Consider the following 24,176-nt stretch of genomic DNA (forward strand, 5'->3'; position numbering starts at 1 on the left):
AGACTGTCTGCTCAGAAAATCCACTTCCCAATTGTCCACCCCTGGAATGTGGATTGCAGACAGACAGCAATTGTGAGCCTCTGCCCACTGAATAATCTTGGCTACCTCTGTCATGGCCAAGGAACTCGGAGTTCCTCCCTGATGATTGATGTAAGCCACAGACATTATATTGTCTAACTGAACTAGAATGTCGTCCAGATAAGGTACTACCGCAACCCCCTGCAGTCTGAGCACTGCCAGTAACGCACCCAGGACCTTTGAGAACACCCTGGGAGCTGTTGCAATACCAAAAGGAAGAGCCACAAACTGCAAATGATTGTCTAGGAAAGCAAATCTCAGAAATTTGTGATGATCCTTGTGAATAGGAATATGCAGATAAGCATCCTTCAGATCTACTTTAGTCATGAATTGACCCTCTTGAACCAGAGGAAGAATTGACCAAATAGTTTCCATCTTGAAAGACGGAACTCTGAGAAATTTGTTTACACTCTTGAGATCTAGAATAGGTCTGAAGGTTCCCTCCTTTTTGGGAATGATGAACAGATTGGAATAGAAACCCAGACCCTGCTCCAGAACCGGAACAGGAACTATCACTCCCATGTCGGAAAGATCCTGCACACAGCATAAGAATGCCTCTCTCTTTATCTGGTCTACAGACAACCTGGAGAGAAGAAACCTTCCCCTCGGAGTAAAAGTCCTCAACTCTAGCTTGCATCCCTGGGACACAATGTCTACCACCCAGGGATCTGGAACATCTCGAGCCCAAGCTTTAGCAAACAAAGAAAGTCTGCCCCCCACAAGATCCTCCCTGGGATCAGGGGCAGATCCTTCATGCAGCAACAGGCTTCTTAGATTGTTTCCCCTTGCTCCAGGACTGATTAGACCTCCAAGGGCTTGGACTGATCCTCTTTGGAAGAGGAGGAGGAAGGTTTACCAGAGAAGTTACGAAAGGAATGAACGACCCTTCTGTTTATTTCTCTTATCCTGAGGGAGAGAATGACCCTTCTCTCCCGTAATATCCAAAAAATGCTCAGCCAAACCTGGCCCAAACAAGGTCTTACCCTTGTAAGGAATGGACAAAAGCTTAGATTTGGATGATACATCCGCAGACCAGGACTTTAACCATAAGGCCCTGCGCGCCAGAACAGCAAAGCCAGAAATCTTTGCTCCCAACTTGATAACCTGTAAAGAAGCATCCGCAATAAAAGAATTGGCCAATTTTAAATTCTATCCTGAATCTCCTCAAGAGGAGTATCCTGCTGAATAGAATCAGACAATGCATCAAACCAATATGCAGCCGCACTGGTAAACATAGCAATACACACAGCAGGCTGCCATTGGAACCCCTGGTGAACATACATCCTTTTAAGCAAAGCCTTCAACTTCTTATCCATGGGATCCTTAAAAGAACAACTATACTCAATAGGAATAGTGGTTCTCTTAGCCAAGGTAGAAATAGCTCCCTCCACCTAGGGAACCGTCTGCCAAGATTCCTTAAAAGAATCCGCAATAGGAAACATCTTCTTAAAAATTGGAGAAGGAGAAAAAGGAACTCCCAGGCTTCTCCCATTCCCGTGTAATAATCTCTGATACACGATCTGGAACTGGAAAAACTTCCACCACAGACGGAACATCAAAAAATGTATTAAGTTTACTAGCCTTCTTAGGAGTAACAATGACCGTCGAATCAGAGTCATCCAAAGTAGCCAAAACCTCCCTGAGTAACAAACGGAAGTATTCCAGCTTAAATATGAAAGAAACAACCTCAGAATCAGCAGAAGAAATTACACTATCAGAGTCTGAAATTTCACCCTCAGACGCTACAGAAGTATCTTCCCCCTCAGACCTATGGGAGTCAGAAATCTTATACATCCTTTTGCCCTTCCCCTTTAACACAGGAAAAGCAAACAAAGCCTCAGATACAGCAGAGGATATGTGAGTAGCCATATCCTGCAAAGAAAAACCAACCTGAGACGAAACGCAGGGCACTGCATGTGAAGAGGACTGAGATTGGGATGATTGGGGAGAAAACTGAGGAATAGCTTGAACAGTAGACTCCTGAACAACATTCTCCTTAGAAAATGAAGGCTCTGAATCAAAAAGCCTATCCCTGTACTGTAAAGTTCTCTCTATACATGAGGAACAGAAAGGGATAGGTGGCTCTACATTAGCATCTATACATAAATTGCAAGTAACAGCTTGCAAGTCCTCTTGGTCCATCTTACTCACAGATTAAACACACACAAAAAATTTTTGTCCCAAAAATAAAAAATTACTGTCCCTTTAAATAACATTAAAAATAATAGCTCAATAAAAAAAACTTCACCCTGAGCCCTTATTAAACCTCTACACCTCAACGAGCCTTGTTGAGGTGTTTAAACTAGCCTCCTACCGACCAAAGAATGAGCAGAATTTCACACGGACCGGACTTTACTCTCACAATAACTGCTCCCCACAAAGTACCAGCACAGCAGCGGATCAACCTCTCACTTCCGCAATTAAACCAATACAGAAAGAAATAGCGCGCAACACTCGTGCCAAATAAACTCCGCCCACTGTGGGCATCACCTCCCGGCCAGCATGACAGTCAAACCACAAAAACGCCTCTGGGAGAAAAACAGAAGTGAGATTGTGCAACAAACGTTCTCACTACTATGCAGTGTAAATAACAAACAGCCGTTCTAATAAGCACACATCTAAGAGCCACAAGAAATGATACTTAGTACCCATAAACAGAGCCATCCAATTCCTCTGCAGTGCCCCACAATGCTGCCACAAAATAAAAACCTACACACAAGCAGGAATAAATTAACCTTCTGTCCTCAGAAAATAAAAACAACACTTACCTCCTTAACCATCTGCCCGGCAGCAGGGCAGCTCAAAAAGTTTGAAAGGCATCACTCCTTACATGTACCTGTGGGAAACAAAAAAGACTGAATAAACCTACTTTTGAAAGAAAGGCAGAACAAACTACATGGGAGGCGCAGAGGGGATTATACTCCCCAAGTTCCCAAATGAGTCAGACACCTAACTTTACCCCTCCTTGCAACTGATACAAACAAAGAGAATGACTGGGGGTTGTGGGTAAGTGAGTGGTATTTAACAGCTTTGCTGTGGTGCTCTTTGCCTCCTCCTGCTGGTCAGGACTCAGGTGTGATAGTAATTATGATGATCCGTGGACTCACCGTATCATTAGAAAGAAATATACATATATATTTGACAGATTTTTTAGTATATTTAAGTACAGCTATAATAATTATTTGCATTGATATTTTTCAATACTTTATATTTAATAAACACATAACGCACCTTAATATAACTCATGTCAGGTTAGCGCACATGCAGAATTAGTGTACTCCTGTCTGATTTATGTGTGCAAATGGCACAGGATTACACTAATTCCTCATATATATATATAAGGGATGGGCAGATGTTTTGCAACATCCGAAAAATGAAACAATTTTAAAACATTTATTCATTTCGAACTTCGAATGTTTGCACAACATTCTAACATTCGTTTCATGTAATAGTATTTCTAATGCTATCATTAAATGAAGTATTAGATTTAGATTGTCAAATATTGCATAATTCAAATTGAATTATGCAATATTTGAATGAAAATTTTTTTAATCTATATGTTTGTAATAGTATTTCTTATGCTCACTTTAAATGTAATATTTGAATTATGCTATATTCGAAATAGAAAAATTCAAATTTATATATTTGTATCTGTTATGTATCAATTTACTAAATGTCATACCACATGAACTTTTGAACTTCTGAATTGTATTTGTTACATTTGAAATTTCTAATGTGGATATTCAATCTAAATACGAACATTCAAAAATTAAAGTAATATTTGAAAACTAGAAATAACATTACTGAATTATAATGAATGTTCACTCTTAACATTCGATTGTCCACAATTAGTGATGTCGCAAATTGTTCGCCGGCGAATAGTTCCCGGCAAACATAGTATGTTCGCGTTCGCCGCAGCGGGCGAACATATGCGATGTTCGATCCGCCCCCTATTCGTCATCATTGAGTAATACTTTGACCTTGTACCTCACAGTCAGCAGGCACATTCCAGCCAATCAGCAGCAGACCCTCCCTCCCAGACCCTCCTACCTCCTGGACAGCATCCATTTTAGATTCATTCGGAAGCTGCATTGTTAGTGAGAGGAGGGACAGTGTAGCTGCTGCTGATTTAGTAGGGAAATCTATAGCTAGGCTAGTGTATTCAGTGTCCACTACAGTCCTGAAGGACTCATCTGATCTCTGCTGTAAGGACAGCACCCCAAAAAGCCCTTTTTAGGGCTGCTTTTTTTTCCCTGTGTAATGTAATTGCAGTTGCCTGCCTGCAAGCGTATGTGTCAGGCTCACAGCGTATACTGTGCCCACTTACTTGCCCAGTGCCACCACTCATATCTGGTGTAACAGTAGTGTACATTTAAAAAAAAAAACACTTTTTTGACTGTTAAATAATAGCAGTCAGTTTCCTTCACACATGTGCGTTTAAGTGCCTGCCAGGGCACAGTGTCACCCCAGTGCAACTCATATCTGGTGTAACAGTAGTGTAGATTTAAAAAAAAAAAACAACTTTTTTGACTGTGTTAAATAATAGCAGTCAGTTTCCTTCACACGTGTGCGTTTAAGTGCCTGCCTGCCAGGGCACAGTGTCACCCCAGTGCAACTCATATCTGGTGTAACAGTAGTGTAGATTTAAAAAAAACAAAAAAAAACACTTTTTTGACTGTGTTAAATAATAGCAGTCAATTTCCTTCACACGTGTGCGTTTCAGTGCCTGCCTGCCAGGGCACAGTGTCACCCCAGTGCAACTCATATCTGGTGTAACAGTAGTGTAGATTTAAAAAAAACAACACTTTTTTGACTGTGTTAAATAATAGCAGTTAGTTTCCTTCACACACGTGTGCGTTTATGTGCCTGCCAGGGCACAGTGTCACCCCAGTGCAACTCATATCTGGTGTAACAGTAGTGTAGATTTAAAAAAAACAAACACTTTTTTGACTGTGTTAAATAATAGCAGTCAGTTTCCTTCACACGTGTGCGTTTCAGTGCCTGCCTGCCTGCCAGGGCACAGTGTCACCCCAGTGCAACTCATATCTGGTGTAACAGTAGTGTACATACCTGATGTTTTAAAGCACGTTATTCCAAACAATTTAGGACTGTTAGGTGATTTATGCCCTGTATGGATTAAAACCAGACTCTGCATCAACTATGTAATTTTCCATGGGAGTTTTGCCATGGATCCCCCTCCGGCATGCCACAGTCCAGGTGTTAGTACCCTTGAAACAACTTTTCCATCACTATTGTGGCCACAAAAAGTCCCTGTGGGTTTTAAAATTCGCCTGACTATTGAAGTCTATGGCGGTTCACTCGGTTCGCCCGTTCGCGAACAGTTGTGGAAGTTCGCGTCTGCTGTTCGCGAACGCAAAATTTTAGGTTTGAGACATCACTATCCACAATTCATTCTACTAAGTGAATTGCACTTTCACCAGTGCAATTCACTTAGCCAAAATTGAAAATAAAAGATTAATTGTAAAGGATTCTAAGTCAAACCCTAAAATGTTTTTTAAGTACACAAATGGCAAAAAATCGAAGCACAATATAGGTACATTAAAATGCATGGATGGTATTATGATTAACAGTGACAGGGAGAAGGCTGAGGTACTAAACCAGTTCTTTTCTTCAGTATACACAAGAGAGAAACAAATGGTGGATACTTTGAAACAGACTAGAACACACAAGCCCATACCATTAACTGGCTTATGTCTAGAGGATATCATGAAAAAAACTGGATAATATTAAGGTAAATAAAACTACAGGCCCTAATGGAATACACCCAAGGGTTTTAAGAAAACTTACCACTGTTATAGAAAAACCTCTACTCTTAATTTTTCAAGATTTATTGAGGCCTATTTAACAAATGTCTGTCGGACCTGATCACACAGTGCGGATCAGGTCCGACAGACATCGCTGAAGAGCTTCTGGTGCAACGCCGCCCCCTGCAGACTCGTGGCCAATGGGCCGCCAGCAGGAGGGTGTCAATCAACCCGATCGTATTCGATCAGGTTGAATTGTGGCGATTCCAGTCCGCCTCATCAGAGCAGGCAGACAGGGTTATGGAGCAGCTGCTCATTCACTTGTGTTTCTGGCGAGTCTGAAGACACGGGCTGATCGGAGCTTTATAGATAGGCCCCATTGTCCTCAGGCATAGCATCCCAGGACTGGCATAAAGCTGATGTGGTGCCACTCTTCAAAAAGAGAAGCAGGGCTGATCCAGAAAGCTATAGACCAGTTAGTCTGACATCAATGGTGAGGAAGATACTTGAAGGGATTATAAGGGATTATATTGATGAGTATATTCATGTAAACTTTGAAACAGACTAGAACACACAAGCCCATACCATTAACTGGCTTATGTCTAGAGGATATCATGAAAAAAACTGGATAATATTAAGGTAAATAAAACTACAGGCCCTAATGGAATACACCCAAGGGTTTTAAGAAAACTTACCACTGTTATAGAAAAACCTCTACTCTTAATTTTTCAAGATTTATTGAGGCCTATTTAACAAATGTCTGTCGGACCTGATCACACAGTGCGGATCAGGTCCGACAGACATCGCTGAAGAGCTTCTGGTGCAACGCCGCCCCCTGCAGACTCATGGCCAATGGGCCGCCAGCAGGAGGGTGTCAATCAACCTGATCGTATTCGATCAGGTTGAATTGTGGCGATTCCAGTCCGCCTCATCAGAGCAGGCAGACAGGGTTATGGAGCAGCTGCTCATTCACTTGTGTTTCTGGCGAGTCTGAAGACACGGGCTGATCGGAGCTTTATAGATAGGCCCCATTGTCCTCAGGCATAGCATCCCAGGACTGGCATAAAGCTGATGTGGTGCCACTCTTCAAAAAGAGAAGCAGGGCTGATCCAGAAAGCTATAGACCAGTTAGTCTGACATCAATGGTGAGGAAGATACTTGAAGGGATTATAAGGGATTATATTGATGAGTATATTCATGTAAACAAGATTATGAGCTCTAATCAGCATGGTTGTATGAGAGATAGATCATTTCAAACTAATCTAATAAGATTTCAACAAGAAAATAAGTAAACATACAGATAAAGGGGAATCAGTTGATGTGATATACTTAGATTTTGCAAAGGCATTTAATACAATGCCACATAAGAGATTAATTTACAAAATAAAGGGACTGGAGATAGTGAAAATGTTAGCTCATGGATAAATAACTGGATAAAAGGCAGGGAGCAATGAGTAGTAACATACATAGTAGATAAGGTTGAAAAAAGACTGAAGTCCATCGAGTTCAACCTATACAAATCTAAAAAACTTACAAAAAGCTCCAGTTAAGCTTAAATAACCCCATTAAAATGCGACCCACTTAATACTAGCAATCATATCCATGAATTTTGTTTATATACAGAAATTTATCCAGACTATTTTTAAATGTATCTATGGTATTGTCATTCACTACCTCCTTTGGTAATGAGTTCCACAATTTTATTGCTCTTACAGTGAAAAAACGTTTCCGTTGCAGGAGATTAAATCTCCTTTCCTCCAACCTTAAATTATGACCTCTTGTCAGAAAAAAAATTCTTGGAATAAACAGAGCTTCTGCCATCTCTGTATATGGGCCTTGAATATATTTATATAAAGTAATCATGTCACCTCTCAAGCGCCTTTTTTCTAAAGAAAACAGACCCAGTTTGGCTAGCCTCTCCTCATAGGTTAATTTCTCCAATCCCCTTATTAGCTTTGTGGCCCTTCTCTGAACTTTTTCTAGTTCTACAATATCTTTTTTAGCAATCGGTCCCCAGAACTGCACTCCAAACTCAACGTGAGGTCTTACCAGGGCTTTATATAATGACAGAATTATGCTTTCCTCCCTTGAATCAATACCTCTTTTAATACATGCTAGTATCTTATTAGCCTTTGAAGCTGCTGCCCTGCATTGTGCACCCATCTTTAGCTTGTTATCTATTACTACTCCCAAATCCCTTTCCTCCTGTGTTTGGCTAAGTCTTGTCCCATTTAAAAAATACGTAGCCGGGGCGTGTCTTAGCAGCCGCCATGTCCAGATGCTTCTCTTAACTGCTCCAGGCCTCATAATAGAAATATATTGTTTATTTCTCATCAGCTACAAAATTCAGATCCCTATGTACTAGAAACAACTTCATGAAGCTTGGCGGATCAGATTGCTACCTAACTTTTGTGATTTATATATACAGATTGATCGCTTTAGGTATCTGGACAGGCAAGGCGGAAATATTTCTTTTATCAGCTTTCCCCCCCCCCCCCGTCTGTGGGGTAAAGCAGACACACTACATAACCACTTCAAGGGGGTTTAACTAAGTGTCACAATGGATGGTGATACACATACTGAAATTCGAGACCTAGTGGCTGCACTGGCTCGGAAAATGGACTATCACTTTGCTCATCTTATGTCCCTGGCGAAAGCCCGCCCGCAAGAACCAACGCACCCGGAGGATGACCGGCAGCTTGGAGCATTTGGTGAGACTTTCTATCATGGGGCTTGATGCGATCTTGCCCACACACACTTACCGGTTTCCCCGACACCGGAGATCCAGCACATTCTTGAGGGATGACTCTGACAAACTTTCTAATTTTTTTGGATCTGTAGTGACCTGTTACCTTCCCAGCCATAATCCAAGCAAAATACGTAAGGGGGTGGGGTAAATATACCAGGCTTTACCTTGCGGTGCTGTGCACAACAGTTCCCCATATGCACATGATAACCCGTTGGTCAGAAATATAAACATGAGACTGGGCTACCAGCTGGACATATCCTGTCTTACTGATGACTTTACAGATAAAGATTTTTCCAAAAGCAACTATAATATTTTGGACATAATTTCATTTGCACTTATCTTTTAGATGACTAGCCACAGGTCTTATCTCCTAACATCAGCTTACTCTAGGTGCAGAGTATATGTAATTTAAGAGAGAGTACATATAGGTGGTGTGTTGACAGTGTGTACTGCTGGTGTCTCATATGACATTAGCTAGCTACTACAAAACTAAAGTGATCCAGCAGGGTTCACTTTGTTAGTACATCCAAAACATTGCAAATAAGCTTCTTTCTCCCCAAAATATATTATATATCAGATAACATTAGAAGGTTTTTGTACATATCTATTTAAATTCACTCAGATTAGTGAATTCCTCTGCGGTATTAATCCGCAATCTAATTTAAACCTCCTAAAAGAATTGTACCTCTTAGCTAAGATAGCTAGCTATTTCTGTTAACCAGTTTAATTTCAAGTATCATTCCATTAGGCACTTTTTTGAGCTACAGAGAGGTTCTACAGTAAAGTACACTAAATAAAGAATGTAAGGTATCATTGCAAGTTCAGCAATATGTGAAGCTATGTTATGTTAGAATTATTGTATGACATATCTGCTCTGAGAAGGGACTCCACAGTCCTATAAGCACTAATTGTTCCCCTTATTCAAGATTCAATTATTTTGATTCTGATGCATATTGGAAGTTATTCATCTGTACTATGTCATGTAAATCTGAAACCGGTTTCACTCTGTGGAGTTACTATTTATGTTATTGTGAAATGACCATATCTATTAAAATTCATTCAGATTAGTGAATTCCTCTGTGATATTAATCCGCAATCTAATTTCAAGCTCCTAAAAGAATTATGTCTCTTAGCTAAGATAGCTAGCTATTTCTGTTAACCAGTTTAATTTCAAGTATCATCCCATTAGGCACTTTTTTTGAAATACAGAGGTTCTACAGTAAAGTACACTAAATAAAAAATGTAAGGTATCATTGCAAGTTCAGCAATATATGAAGTTATGTTATGTTAGAATTATAGTATGACATATCTGTTCTGAGAAGGGACTCCATAGTACTATAAGTGCTGTGTGTTCCCCTTATTCAAGTTCAATTATTTAGATTCTGATGCATATTGGGAGTTATTTATCTGTACTATGTCATGTAAATCTGAAACTGTTTTCACTCTGTGGAGTTACTATTTATGTTATTATGATATGACTGCAATCCAGCCAAATACCTTAATAAAAAAAAACTTTGATTTAAAAAAAAAAAATACGTAGCCTGCTTATTTTTACTTCCAAAATGTAGAACCATATTAAATCTCATTTTCCATTCACTTGCCCATAGTTCTAATTTTAGCAAATCCCTTTGTAAAGAGAGTTCGTCCTGCTCTGACCTAATGACCTTGCTTAACTTAGTATCATCTGCAAAAATAGAGATGTTGCTATTTAATCCTTGCTCCAAGTCATTTATAAAAATATTAAAAAGAACAGTACTGATCCCTGGGGGACGCCACTGATTACCTTTGTCCAATCTGAGTATGAGCCATTTACTACTACTCGTTGCTCCCTATCTTTTATCCAGTTATTTATCCATGAGCTAACATTTTCAGCTATTCCCAGTCCCTTAATTTTGTGCATTAATCTCTCATGCGGCACTGTATCAAATGCCTTTGCAAAATCTAAGTATATCACATCAACTGATTCCCCTTTATCTATATTTTTACTTACTTCCTCATAGAATCTAATTAGATTAGTTTGACATGATCTATTTCTCCTAAAGCCATGCTGATTAGAACTCATAATCTTGTTTACACGAATATGGTCATCAATATAATCCCTTATAATCCCTTTAAATATCTTCCCCATTATTGATGTCAGACTAACTGGTCTATAGCTTCCTGGATCATCCCTGCTTCCCTTTTTGAAGAGTGGCACCACATCAGCTTTACGCCAATCCTGGGGTACCATGCCTGAGGATAATGAGTCTTGAAAAATTAAGAGTAAAGGTTTGTCTATAACAGTGCTAAATTCCCTTAACACCCTTGGGTGTATTCCATCTGGGCCTGGAGTTTTATTTACCTTAATATTTTCCAGTTTTTTCCTGATATCCTCTAAACAAAACCCAGTTAGTGGTATGGACTGGCATGTTCTATTCTGTTCCAAAGTATCATTCAATGGTTCCTCTCTTGTGTATACTGAAGAAAAAAACTGGTTTAGTACCTCAGCCTTCTCCCTGTCATTATTTATCATGCTACCCTCCACACATTTTAATGTACCTATATTATCCTTCTTAGATTTTTTGCTATTTATATACTTAAAGAACCGTTTAGGGTTAGACTTAGAATCCTTGGCAATTATTTTTTCATTTTCAATTTTGGCTAATTTGATTGCTTTTTTGCATGCTTTGTTACATTCCTTATAAATATTGTATGCTGAGTCTGTACTATTTTCTTTTAATAATTTAAATGCCCTACGTTTTTTCCTAATTTCTCTTAACACATTTTTATTTAGCCATAACGGCTTTGTTTTTTTATTTTTATTTTTATAACCATATGGTATGCGTTGATATGTATATTTATTTAACACATTTTTAAATATTATCCATTTATCCTCTGTATTTTTATACATTGTCCCAATTTATATTATTTAATGATTTCCTTAAATCGTTGAATTTTGCTTTCTTGAAATTAAAAGTCTTACGCCTAGATTTAGAGTTGGGCTGTAGCCGTGAAAACCAGTGTTAGAGGCTCCTAACGCTGGTTTTTAACGCCCTCTGGTATTTGGAGTCAGTCATTAAAGGGTCTAACGCTCACTTTCCAGCCGCAACTTTTCCATACCGCAGATCCCCTTACGTCAATTGCGTATCCTATCTTTTCAATGGGATCTTTCTAACGCCGGTATTTAGAGTCGTGGCTGAAGTGAGCATTAGAAATCTAACGACCAAGCTCCAGCCGCAGAAAAAAGTCAGTAGTTAAGAGCTTTTTGGACTAACGCCAGTTCATAAAGCTATTAACTACTGTGCTCTAAAGTACACTAACACCCATAAACTACCTATGTACCCCTAAACTGAGGCCCCCCCACATCGCCACCACTCTATTAAATTTTTTAACCCCTAATCTGCCGACCGCCAACTACGTTATACTTATGTACCCCTAATCTGCTGCCCCTAACACCGCCGACCCCTATATTATATTTATTAACCTCTAATCTGCCCCCCACAATGTCGCCGCCACCTACCTACACTTATTAACCCCTAATCTGCCGACCGGACCGCACCGCTATTATAATAAAGTTATTAACCCCTAATCCCCCTCACTCCCGCCTCAATAACCCTATAATAAATAGTATTAACCCCTAATCTGCCGACCGCAAAGCGCCGCCACCTACGTTATCCTTATGTACCCCTAATCTGCTGCCCCTAACACCGCCGACCCCTATATTATATTTATTAACCTCTAATCTGCCCCCCACAATGTCGCCGCCACCTACCTACACTTATTAACCCCTAATCTGCCGACCGGAGCTCACCGCTATTCTAATACATTTTTTAACCCCTAAAGCTAATTCTAACCCTAACCCTGACACACCCCTAAGTTAAATATAATTTTATTCTAACGAAATAAATTAACTCTTATTAAATAACTTATTCCTATTTAAAGCTAAATACTTACCTGTAAAATAAACCCTAATATAGCTACAATATAACGAATAATTATATTGTAGCTATTTTAGGATTTATATTTATTTTACAGGCAACTTTGTAATTATTTTAACCAGGTACAATAGCTATTAAATAGTTAATAACTATTTAATAGTTACCTAGTTAAAATAATAACAAAATTACCTGTAAAATAAATCCTAACCTAAGTTACAATTAAACCTAACACTACACTATCAATAAATAAATTAAATAAAATACCTACAATTACCTACAATTAAACCTAACACTACACTATCAATAAATTAAATACAATACCTACAAATAAATACATTTAAATAAACTAACTAAAGTACAAAAAATAAAAAAGAACTAAGTTACAAAAAATAAAAAAATATTTACAAACATAAGAAAAATCTTACAACAATTTTAAACTAATTACACCTACTCTAAGCCCCCTAATAAAATAACAAAGCCCCCCAAAATAAAAAAAATGCCCTACCCTATTCTAAATTTAAAAAGTTCAAAGCTCTTTTACCTTACCAGCCCTGAAAAGGGCCATTTGCGGGGCATGCCCCAAAAAATTCAGCTCTTTTGCCTGTAAAAAAAACATACAATAACCCCCCCAACATTAAAACCCACCACCCACATACCCCTAATCTAACCCAAACCCCCCTTAAATAAACCTAACACTAAGCCCCTGAAGATCTTCCTACCTTATCTTCACCTCGCCGGGTATCACCGATCGGTCCTGGCTCCAAAATCTTCATCCAACCCAAGCAGGGGCTGGCGATCCATCATCCGGCGGCTGAAGAGGTCCAGAAGAGGCTCCAAAGTCTTCATCCTATCCAGGAAGAAGAGGCGATCCGGACCGGCAACCATCTTGATCCAAGCTGCATCTTCTATCTTCATCCGATGACGACCGGCTCCATCTTGAAGACCTCCACCGCGGACCCATCTTCTTCTTCCGACGACTTCCCGATGAATGACGGCTCCTTCCCGATGAATGACGACTTCCCGACGAATGACGGATCCGCCAATCAGAATTTTCCCACCTTAATTCCGATTGGCTGATAGAATCCTATCAGCCAATCGGAATTTGAGGGACGCCATCTTGGATGACGTCCCTTAAAGGAACCGTCATTCGTCGGGAAGTCGTTGGAAGAAGATGGGTCCGCGGTGGAGGTCTTCAAGATGGAGCCGGTCGTCATCGGATGAAGATAGAAGATGCCGCTTGGATCAAGATGGTTGCCGGTCCGGATCGCCTCTTCTTCCCAGATAGGATGAAGACTTTGGAGCCTCTTCTGGACCTCTTCAGCCGCCGGATGATGGATCGCCAGCCCCCGCTTGGGTTGGATGAAGATTTTGGGGCAAGGACTGATCGGTGATACCCGGCGAGGTGAAGATAAGGTAGGAAGATCTTCAGGGGCTTAGTATTAGGTTTATTTAAGGGGGGTTTGGGTTAGATTAGGGGTATGTGGGTGGTGGGTTTTAATGTTGGGGGGGGTATTGTATGTTTTTTTTACAGGCAAAAGAGCTGAATTTTTTGGGGCATGCCCCGCAAATGGCCCTTTTCAGGGCTGGTAAGGTAAAAGAGCTTTGAACTTTTTTAATTTAGAATAGGGTAGGGCATTTTTTTATTTTGGGGGGCTTTGTTATTTTATTAGGGGGCTTAGAGTAGGTGTAATTAGTTTAAAATTGTTGTAAGATTTTTCTTATGTTTGTAAATATTTTTTTATTTTTTGTAACTTAGTTCTTTTTTATTTTTTGTACTTTAGTTAGTTTATTTAAATGTATTTATTTGTAGGTATTGTATTTAATTTATTGATAGTGTAGTGTTAGGTTTAATTGTAGGTAATTGTAGGTATTTTATTTAATTTATTTATTGATAGTGTAGTGTTAGGTTTAATTGTAACTTAGGTTAGGATTTATTTTACAGGTAATTTTGTTATTATTTTAACTAGGTAACTATTAAATAGTTATTAACTATTTAATAGCTATTGTAACTGGTTAAAATAATTACAAAGTTGCCTGTAAAATAAATATAAATCCTAAAATAGCTACAATATAATTATTCATTATATTGTAGCTATATTAGGGTTTATTTTACAGGTAAGTATTTAGCTTTAAATAGGAATAAGTTATTTAATAAGAGTTCATTTATTTTGTTAGATTTAAATTATATTTAACTTAGGGGGGTGTTAGTGTTAGGGTTAGACTTAGCTTTAGGGGTTAATCCATTTATTACAGTAGCGGCAAGATTCGGTCGGCAGATTAGGGGTTAATAATTGAAGTTAGGTGTCGGCGATGTTAGGGAGGGCAGATTAGGGGTTAATACTATTTATTATAGGGTTATTGAGGCGGGAGTGAGGGGGATTAGGGGTTAATAACTTTATTATAATAGCGGTGCGGTCCGGTCGGCAGATTAGGGGTTAATAAGTGTAGGCAGGTGGAGGCGACGTTGTGGGGGGCAGATTAGGGGTTAATTAATATAATATAGGGGTCGGCGGTGTTAGGGGCAGCAGATTAGGGGTACATAGGGATAATGTAAGTAGCAGCGGTTTACGGAGCGGCAGATTAGGGGTTAAAAATAAAATGCAGGGGTCAGCGATAGCGGGGGCGGCAGAATAGGGGTTAATAAGTGTAAGATTAGGGGTGTTTAGACTCGGGGTACATGTTAGGGTGTTAGGTGCAGACGTAGGAAGTGTTTCCCCATAGGAAACAATGGGGCTGCGTTAGGAGCTGAACGCTGCTTTTTTGCAGGTGTTAGGTTTTTTTTCAGCTCAAACAGCCCCATTGTTTCCTATGGGGGAATCGTGCACGAGCACGTTTTTGAGGCTGGCCGCGTCCGTAAGCACCGCTGGTATCGAGAGTTGCAGTGTCGTTAAATTATGCTCTAGGCTCCCTTTTTGGAGCCTAACGCACTGAAAACCCTGGCATTCTGTAAACTCTAAATACCAGCGGTATTTAAAAGGTGCGGGGGAAAAAAAGCATGCATAGCTAACGCACCCCTTTGGCCGCAAAACTCTAAATCTAGGCGATAGTTAAGCCTTTAAAACACTGCATATGAAAAGAGATTTCAAATGTGACCATGTTATGATCACTGTTACCCGAATGTTCTTTAACTTCTATGTTTGATATTAAATCTCTATTGTTTGATAGCACTAAATCCAATATAGCTTTACTCCTAGTAGGCTCCTCTATTAATTGTGACAAGAAGTTATCCCTGAGAACATTTAAAAATCTATCCCCCTTAGCTGAATTACTAGTTTCATTGGCCCAGTTTATATCAGGGTAGTTAAAATCTCCCATAATTACAGCACTGTTATTAGCAGCCTTACCTATTTGGATAAGTAGTTGAGTTTCCTCCGTGTCACTAATGTTGGGAGGCTTATAGCATGTACCTAGTAATATTTTTTTAGGATTTTTCCCCCCACTCTTTATTTCAACCCACAGGGACTCTACATTGTCACTTGTATCATAAATATCTTCCCCTATTGTAGGGAAGTAAATGGATCATACTCAGATTGGACAAAGGTAATCAGTGGAGTCCCCAGGGATCAGTACTGGGTCCTGTTCCTTTTTTTAAGGACTTGGAGCAAGAATTAAATAGCAACATCTCTACTTTTGCAGATGATACAAAGTTGTGTAAGGTCATTAGGTCAGAGCAGGATGAACTTGCATTACAAGGGGATCTGCAAAAATTAGTATGGACTGGTAAATGGAAAAATAGATTTAATACGGGCAAATGCAAGGTTCTACATTCTGGAAGTAAAAATAAGCAGGAAATTTATTATTTAAATGGGACTAGACTTAGCCAAACAGAGGAGGAAAGGGATTTTGGAGTAGTAATAGATAACAAGCTAAAGATGGGTGCACAATGCAGGGCAGCGGCTTCTAAACCTAATAAGATACTAGCATGTATTAAAAGAGGCATTGATGCAAGGGAGTGCAGTTCTGGGGACCAATCTCAAAAAAAGACATTGCAGACCTAGAAAAAGTTCAGAGAAGGGCCACAAAGCTAATTAAATTAAATATGAATGTTTATATATAATTGGAAATAGTAGATTCTATGCTATTCATTAAAATGGAGCAATTTAATTTTCAGAATTCCCTTCAAAAAGCGTGTTTCTTATGGTTTTTCATGTGTTTATCAAATCAGAATTTAAAGTTTTTTGGTTATCAAAATTTAATGCGTTGAAGTAGGATCATTTTGACTAGACATAACAATTTTTATCTTTAAAAACTTTTTTGACATAGCGATGTAAAAATATGCTAAGGCCGATAGTTGTTATTATGGAAACAGAAGAAACCTCATGGGGACAGGCATTCTGAACAGATTGTTCTAAGGAATACAGTTACATTGCATGAAAGGTTTAAATGTAAAAATATATATATTTTGCTAAATTGAAAACAAAAGTCTTTGGTTTTCATTGAGCATAAACATTTTAAAAATAAACATTAATTTGCAAGCCAATGTTCTTGCATATAAAAAAAATATGTTCCTAACTACTCAATGTGATTAATCTAAACTGTGACCTTACCTTAACAGTATTTCCCTGTAATTAATGACCCTTTCCCCCATCACAATAAGAGACGGATTGGTTGCCGGGTGGGTCACATGGCTATTGGCAGATAGTTAGCACAATGAGCTTTGTTAAGCACACAGAGGCTACTAACCTGCTTGAGCTCCATGTGCTTGTGCTCCCTGTGTGCTGGCCCATCTGGCCTCCAGCTCGCCTTTCTCCTTGTTATGATATATTCCACCCCCCACCCCCACAGTGCTATTCAAGCTCACATAGTGAGGCGGCTGCTCCGCTCTAATAGCACTGTGGGGAGGGGGATATCATGACAAGAAGAGAGGTGAGCTGGAGGCCACATGGGCCGGCTCACTTGGAACACAAGCACACGGAGCTCAAGTAGGTTAGTAGCAGTGTAGCACCGCTGTTAGGGGTTGGGGTGGAGATTGGCTGCTGCGTTGCCTGCATTTGATTTATGCAGGTATTATATGTGGGATTATACCAGGCAGTGGAGTTGGCTAGGCCGGAGAAGGGGGGAGGGGGTAGGGCGTGGCCAGTCTATAAAAATTTCCAGGGCTGGTCTGATTTTCCAGTCTGGCCCTGATCACAATTAACCCTAACTGTAACTTCTACCCAAATCTTTACCCATAATGTATAAGCATTTCCCCATCAGAAATGAACCTTACTACCTACACCATTCATCTCAAAACAAATTAACTCATTCACACAATCTCCCCCACAACAAATACTGTATTTCACAATACCTCAATCTTAGACTCCTGCACTCACATTAATGCTCTCATGACACCTAACTTCCTCAAGTTAAAAAAAACCCCCACTTCAGAATAATAATAAAAAAACATTTATTTATTGTTCCTAAATTCCTAAAGGACTTCAGGCTCTTCCTCCAATCTAGACTCGTTTCTGAATTGCCTAGTGATTCATCTTTTTATTAAATATTTTAACTATGCTAACCAACCATGATTGTAAATAGATGGACTTTCAAAAATTTAATTACAGTGTATAAGGATGATAATTTTGTCCTATATACTATCTGACTGTGTGATCTAATTCCCTAATATCTCCTGTCTTTCCTTTACACTACTCTGAAAATCCCATCCTCTATTACCACAGTTGTTCTCGAGTCACATGACTTGGACATGAATCCCAAATTTGATGATTTGCAACTCAACTTAGACAACAATGACTCACAACTTGACATGGATTTGAGCTATCTGACTTGGAAAGACTTTAAAACTTTTAAAACCAAAGATCAGCATTGTGATCACTCTAGGTTGGTCCCTGTAACTCGATAAACAAAACTATATATATAAGATACCTAACTCGCTCCTTTTTTTAATAATACCCACCACATTTATTTATATTTTGTATATATATATATATATATATATATATATATATATATATATATATATATATGTATATGTAATCCAAAAACAAGTCACCCTCTCTTGATTTAGCACAAAGCAATTTTCTTTATTCTGCAATGTTTCAGGGTCTTAACCCCTTCCTCAGACAACCAGTGTGACCAACAAACAGTGAATATAAAGTAAAATCATAACCCTCCTCTCATCTATGCAGCCAATTATCTAACATCCTCTTAACTGACTACACCTGTGAAAGCTGAGGGTGTTACTCTCATGGTAAAAGTCTGTACACAATACATTCATATATAACAAATTGTGAACAGTGACTTTGATATACAAAAATTGCATACAAATATATCATTCAAAATAACAACAATTGAAGTTGGGATGTAAAAAAAATTCAAATAAAATCATAGTGCTTTGTAATAGTATGGGGATCCACCTTAATTTAATCCATTCATTAGATTAATATTGAATATATCCACCTACTTTATTATGGATAGTTATTATGTCCTTACGTCCTCATCTGTCTGGTATAATACTAATCATATTGGAACGTCTTCATTCTCTTAGCTTCATCAGTGGGTATCTATGTATATACTGTATATCCAAACATATAAAGCCCACTTGTATGCTGTCAAAACCCCCAGTTGGTCACTAAGTTATTCCCATTCACAATAACTGTCATAGCGAGTATATCTGGTACATCCGTACCGGTTATGTGAGTGGTCACCTACATGTCATAACACGCATCATCAAAGGGGCCAGCATAGTCTGGACCTCCAAAGTGCGATCACTGTATTTCCAAAGGTTTTGATGTTTATACAAATGTATTGCATAACCAGTACAGATGTACCGGATACATTTTGGAAAGTCTTTTTATATGCACACTTTCTGAGGCACCAACTCCTGCTGATCATGTGCACAAGTTCACAGTGTATACTTATATTAGTCTGTGTTTGGCTGATGGCTGTCATAGGGAGCTAGCAAATGGGGAAAAAATAAATTTGTCAGAAAAAAAAACTATTGCTTATTTGAAATTCAGAGTGCTATTGCATTTTCTTATTATGCACTTATGCAATTCTATTCTATTTAATGGTCTTTTAAGGACAGTGTGGCTAGGATAATTTATAGTGGGGAGGTCATCGTCTGGTTTGTTTGTGTCAGATGATCAGCACTTAGGGTTAAACTTTAACTAGGAATATCATTTATTCTTGATTCTCTGGTAAATTTTAAGAACCTAAAGCAATTGCATGACTGAGTTTAGGACTCACTATAGGAAAGGGTCAGAAGCAGCAATGCAGTATACTATACTTATATGCCATAAGAGCTCTAAAGAAAACAATAATAATTACTATTAGTTAGGAACTATCACACATCTTGAGCCCCTCAATTTTGACTGGCTTGAATGTGATGACTAATAACCTGCTATTGATTTGCAACACTCGATTATATAGGACCTAGTTATAGTTTAAAGTTTGTAATAAAAAAACATTTAAAATGTGAACCTAATAGCAGGCTCTCTTTAACAATTAATCAGTTAGTCTCTTTGTTTTCCGTTTGCAATAGTTGTATATAGTTTGCTTCCATATGGGTCTGTGGGTTGTTTATACAATTTGAATGACAAAAAAAAACAATCACAGATATAACATTCAAATAAATTGGAATGCCATAGAAAAGTAGGCTCCAAAAAAACATACTCAATGAAAACATGAGTTTTTGCATGTTAAAAATGTAATGGATAAAATTGGGTCTGTTGTGACACAAAATACCAATTTTATTTAAAAGGACATTACAAAATTGTGGTGCTTAAATTAGCTAACTAAATGCAGATGATTATTATCACGGAAAAAGAGGAATACCCATGGGACAGACATTCTGAACAGATTGTTCCAATTATTTCACTAAGGAATACTGTCTCTTATAAAGTTTATATTTGAGGAAATATTTTTGTTAAAATGTGATTATAAATAATGAAAAATTGCTTCTGTGACCATTATAATTCTGTATAAAACAATGAAAATAGTAAGTTTTTATTTTTTACTGATGTGGAACATTCTTAAAATTAAAAAAAAAACACTTTGCCGGCCAGAATGTAATTTTTCTCATTCATAAATCAACAATAATGTTTTATAACAAAAACATAAAAAAATAAACTAAGCTGAATTATGAGAGCAAAAACACGTCGCTATTTTGGAATCAAACATATTTTATTAATGCAATTTAGATGTCAATATTAAAGTGTGAAAAACAGGTAAATGCAAGAAGTACTTCAATTGTATTTTTAATTTCAAACTTTAAGATTTGTAAGTTCCCACGGGAACAAGGCCCTCAATCCCTCCTGTATGTGTTTGTAAATTTTGTCCTGTATCTTACAAGTCTTGTATTGTTTTATTTAAATGAATTGTATCCATGGACAGCGCTGCGGAATATGTTGGCGCTTAATAAATAAAGTATAATAATAATAAGAATAATAATAATAAGTATAAGAATATATGGGTTGTTTTTTTTTATAGCCTGAAAACATTAGCCTCACCAGCAAACTTTTATTTATGTATTTTAACATTAGTCAACTATAAGTATTTTTATGGCTAAACAAGTGCTAATCTTACAGAGTTGTTTAAGACTAAGCAAAATTGTCTCAAAATTGACAAACATGCATAAAACAAATCTATTCTAAATGTATGCAAGTATGAAAAAGGTGCAGTAGACAATCCTCCATAAAAATAAAGTCTTTATTAACAAGCAGCATAAAAAAAAACTGTATCAGCCAACATGTTTTGGCCCTTGAGCCGTAATCATAGCTATCATACCATACACCTGTGCACTTTAAAAGCAACAGGGTTAACCTTGATTTGTCTAATGATGCAAATATTCTAAATTTATATTACTTAGTTAAATAAAGCTTGAAAGAGTACTCCCTAGAAGCCAACACTGTGTCCTAGTTGGATACACCCTTGTATGTACCTGCAGGTAGCTTAGTGATCAAAGTATCTACCAGGATCTACCAAAAAGGGCAGTGATAGATCAGAAACAGTTTTTGTTGAGGGGCCCAAGGGTCCTAAAAAAATATATATATTTTTTTTTAATCATGCCAGACTGCTGATGTCATGTGACATGGAACACACACACAATCAGCCCTAATACTGTCACAGTCAAAAGTTCTCTTCTTATATTTATTTGTGAGAAACTGTACCAGACCGTGCTGGTGTCATGTGTTGTTTTAGATGTGCAATGTGCAGCACTCAATGCTAAGCCCTAACTCGGCATCCAGCCAATCCCACTACATCAGAAAAGGTCCTGATGGGGTTACCACGATGTGGCCCTAAGATCAACTAACTGAAGTTTGTTAGGGGAACAGTGCTTTGTAGAAAGGTGTCAGTGGGAAGAATAAGTGAGTGCACACATGCCCCTCCCCATGCAGCATTGTCTAGTGCAGGGTGAGAGGGAACTTTTTCCTAGCAAAGAAGTGACATTTGCTGCCAGTCAATATTAAAGACGGCCCTGGGTTTCAACAGTCAAAAAAGCTATTCAATAGGTAAAAAATAATACACCAGCAAATAAAATGTATATTTGGAAATGGGAACACATTAAAATAGAGATAGTTTTACAGTCAATGGAGCCTATCTATCAAGCTCCATACGGAGCTTGAGGGCCCGTGTTTCTGGCGAACCTGCAGGCTCGCCAGAAACACCAGTTATGAAGCAGCGGTCTAAAGACCGCTGCTCCATAACCCTGTACGCCTGCTCTGATAAGGTGGACAGGAATCACCAGAATTCAACCTGATCGAGTATGATCGGGTTGATTGCAACCCCCTGCTGGTGGCCAATTGGCCGCGAGTCTGCTGGGGGCAGCGGTGCACCAGCAGCTCACAAGAGCTGCTGGTGCAATGCTGAATACGGAGAGTGTATTGCTCTCCGCATTCACTGATGTCTGTCGGACCTGATCCGCACTGTCGGATCAGGTCCGACAGACATTTAAAAAATAGGCCACATTGTCCTTTTAAGATAGATAGAAGATTTTTTTGTCAGAAGCTATCAGTCCGGGCTACTGAAGGAAGCATTGAAAAGACTATGGGGTCAATTTATCAAGACCGCTGCTCCATAACCTGTCCGCCTGCTCTGAGACGGCGGACAGAAATCAACCCAATCGAATACGATCGGGTTGATTGACACCCCCTGCTAGCGGCCAATTGGTCGCAAATCTGCAGGGGGCAGTATTGCACCAGCAGTTCACAATAACTGCTGGTGCAATGATAAATTCTGTCGGCATTTATCGCTGTGCAGCGGACATGATACGCTATATCATATCATGTCCGCTCACACATTAATAAATTGACCCCTATATGGATAAACTACCTGTGAATATGTAAGAGTTCTGGCTTTATAGTGTAGTCTTGACTACCTCAGTGGTGCAATCAAATGGACTCTTTCTCTCCCCCCCCCCCCCCCCCCCCCCCCACTGCTGATGCCTCTTATTTACAGACTTTTCCTATAGTGCAATTTGCAGTACTAACATTTTCAGTATATGTGGTGGTTTCAATAGCATAAACAGCTATTTCAAATGACAAAGTTAAAGGAGCTGGGGGGGGGGGATTAATACACTCCAACAAGGAAATTTATATATAATTGGGAACACATTAAAATTATACCCACTATATTTATTATTTTGTTCTAATTCTACGTGATTGCAAATCTTTCTCTCATTATTCTGGGACAGTTAAATAATGAGTGAAAAGGGGAGAGAGAGAAAGAGAGAGAGAGATATTTATTAGTATTTAATGCATGCATTGAACATGCCAGAATGGATTGCAAAATGATATTAATATTGCTAATACTGATATTTGATGAAGTGCGCAAATCTAGCTTTATAATTCAGTATTTTGTTACTATCATAAAGAATAACACTGATATTTCCACATACTCATACCTAGAAGCTTTACAATGTTTGGATGATCAAATTCTGCCATGAGAGCCGCTTCTCTCTGGAAATCGGCCTGCATATCTGCAGAGGCTTCTTCTTTAAGCATCTTGACTGCAACCATAGTAAATGGCTCATAAGAAAGCAAGCCTGGCGCTCTGAAAAACAAAGACATGCAATGTATTTTACTTTAACAAAACTATATCTATTTTCAGCAAATAGAGCACAATAAATTAACTTGCAAGTGTCATCATGGTGAATGCTATAATGAATCCATTAACTTTAGATTTTTATTTAACATTTGTGTACCACTCAAGATTTTCATGAATGAGAAATATTAAGATATTGTAGTGAAAAATAAAAGACTGACAATGCTGTGTAACAGTCTTATAAAGTAGCCATTTTAACTGATTTGCAGGTATGTTAAAATAGTATTTCATTGTGGTTATTGGTCAATTCAGATCCACCAAATTGTTCAAACAACAAGACCATTGCTGGATGTAGAGAAGATTTTTTTAAATCCTAAAAATAGGAGGCATCTAGACAAAATGCAAAATATATTTGCAGCCAACTGATTATGACCCTTATCATAAAGTGCAAAAAAGAGAGGAAGTGATTGCACTACTACTATAATTCGGTGGGGAATGGGCCTAGAATAATCCAAAATTGGCCTTATACAAAGTGTAAATAGCCCCAAGGTGCTGTGTATTTACAGACACTTTTACCAATACAAAAAAAGAATAAACATGTAGCGCTCTAATCCCACACAATAAATGTAATTAATATAGGATGGTGTACATCAACAAAAGAGAATACAAAATTAATTAAACTTTATT

The 24,176-nt window shown here is 38.4% G+C and overlaps 1 protein-coding gene across 1 annotated transcript in view; it reads right to left on the reverse strand.

Annotated features, from left to right (window-relative positions):
• Positions 1-24,176, reverse strand: part of MUSK (muscle associated receptor tyrosine kinase) — a 329,242-nt gene that overhangs the window by 22,824 nt on the left and 282,242 nt on the right. Inside the window, exon 16 of the mRNA XM_053700005.1 lies at positions 23,350-23,498. Within this exon, the coding sequence (XP_053555980.1) occupies positions 23,350-23,498 (149 nt within the window). The remainder of the gene's footprint in view (positions 1-23,349; positions 23,499-24,176) is intronic.

This window comes from Bombina bombina, chromosome 2 (genome assembly GCF_027579735.1).
Source record: "Bombina bombina isolate aBomBom1 chromosome 2, aBomBom1.pri, whole genome shotgun sequence".
NCBI lineage: Eukaryota > Metazoa > Chordata > Amphibia > Anura > Bombinatoridae > Bombina > Bombina bombina.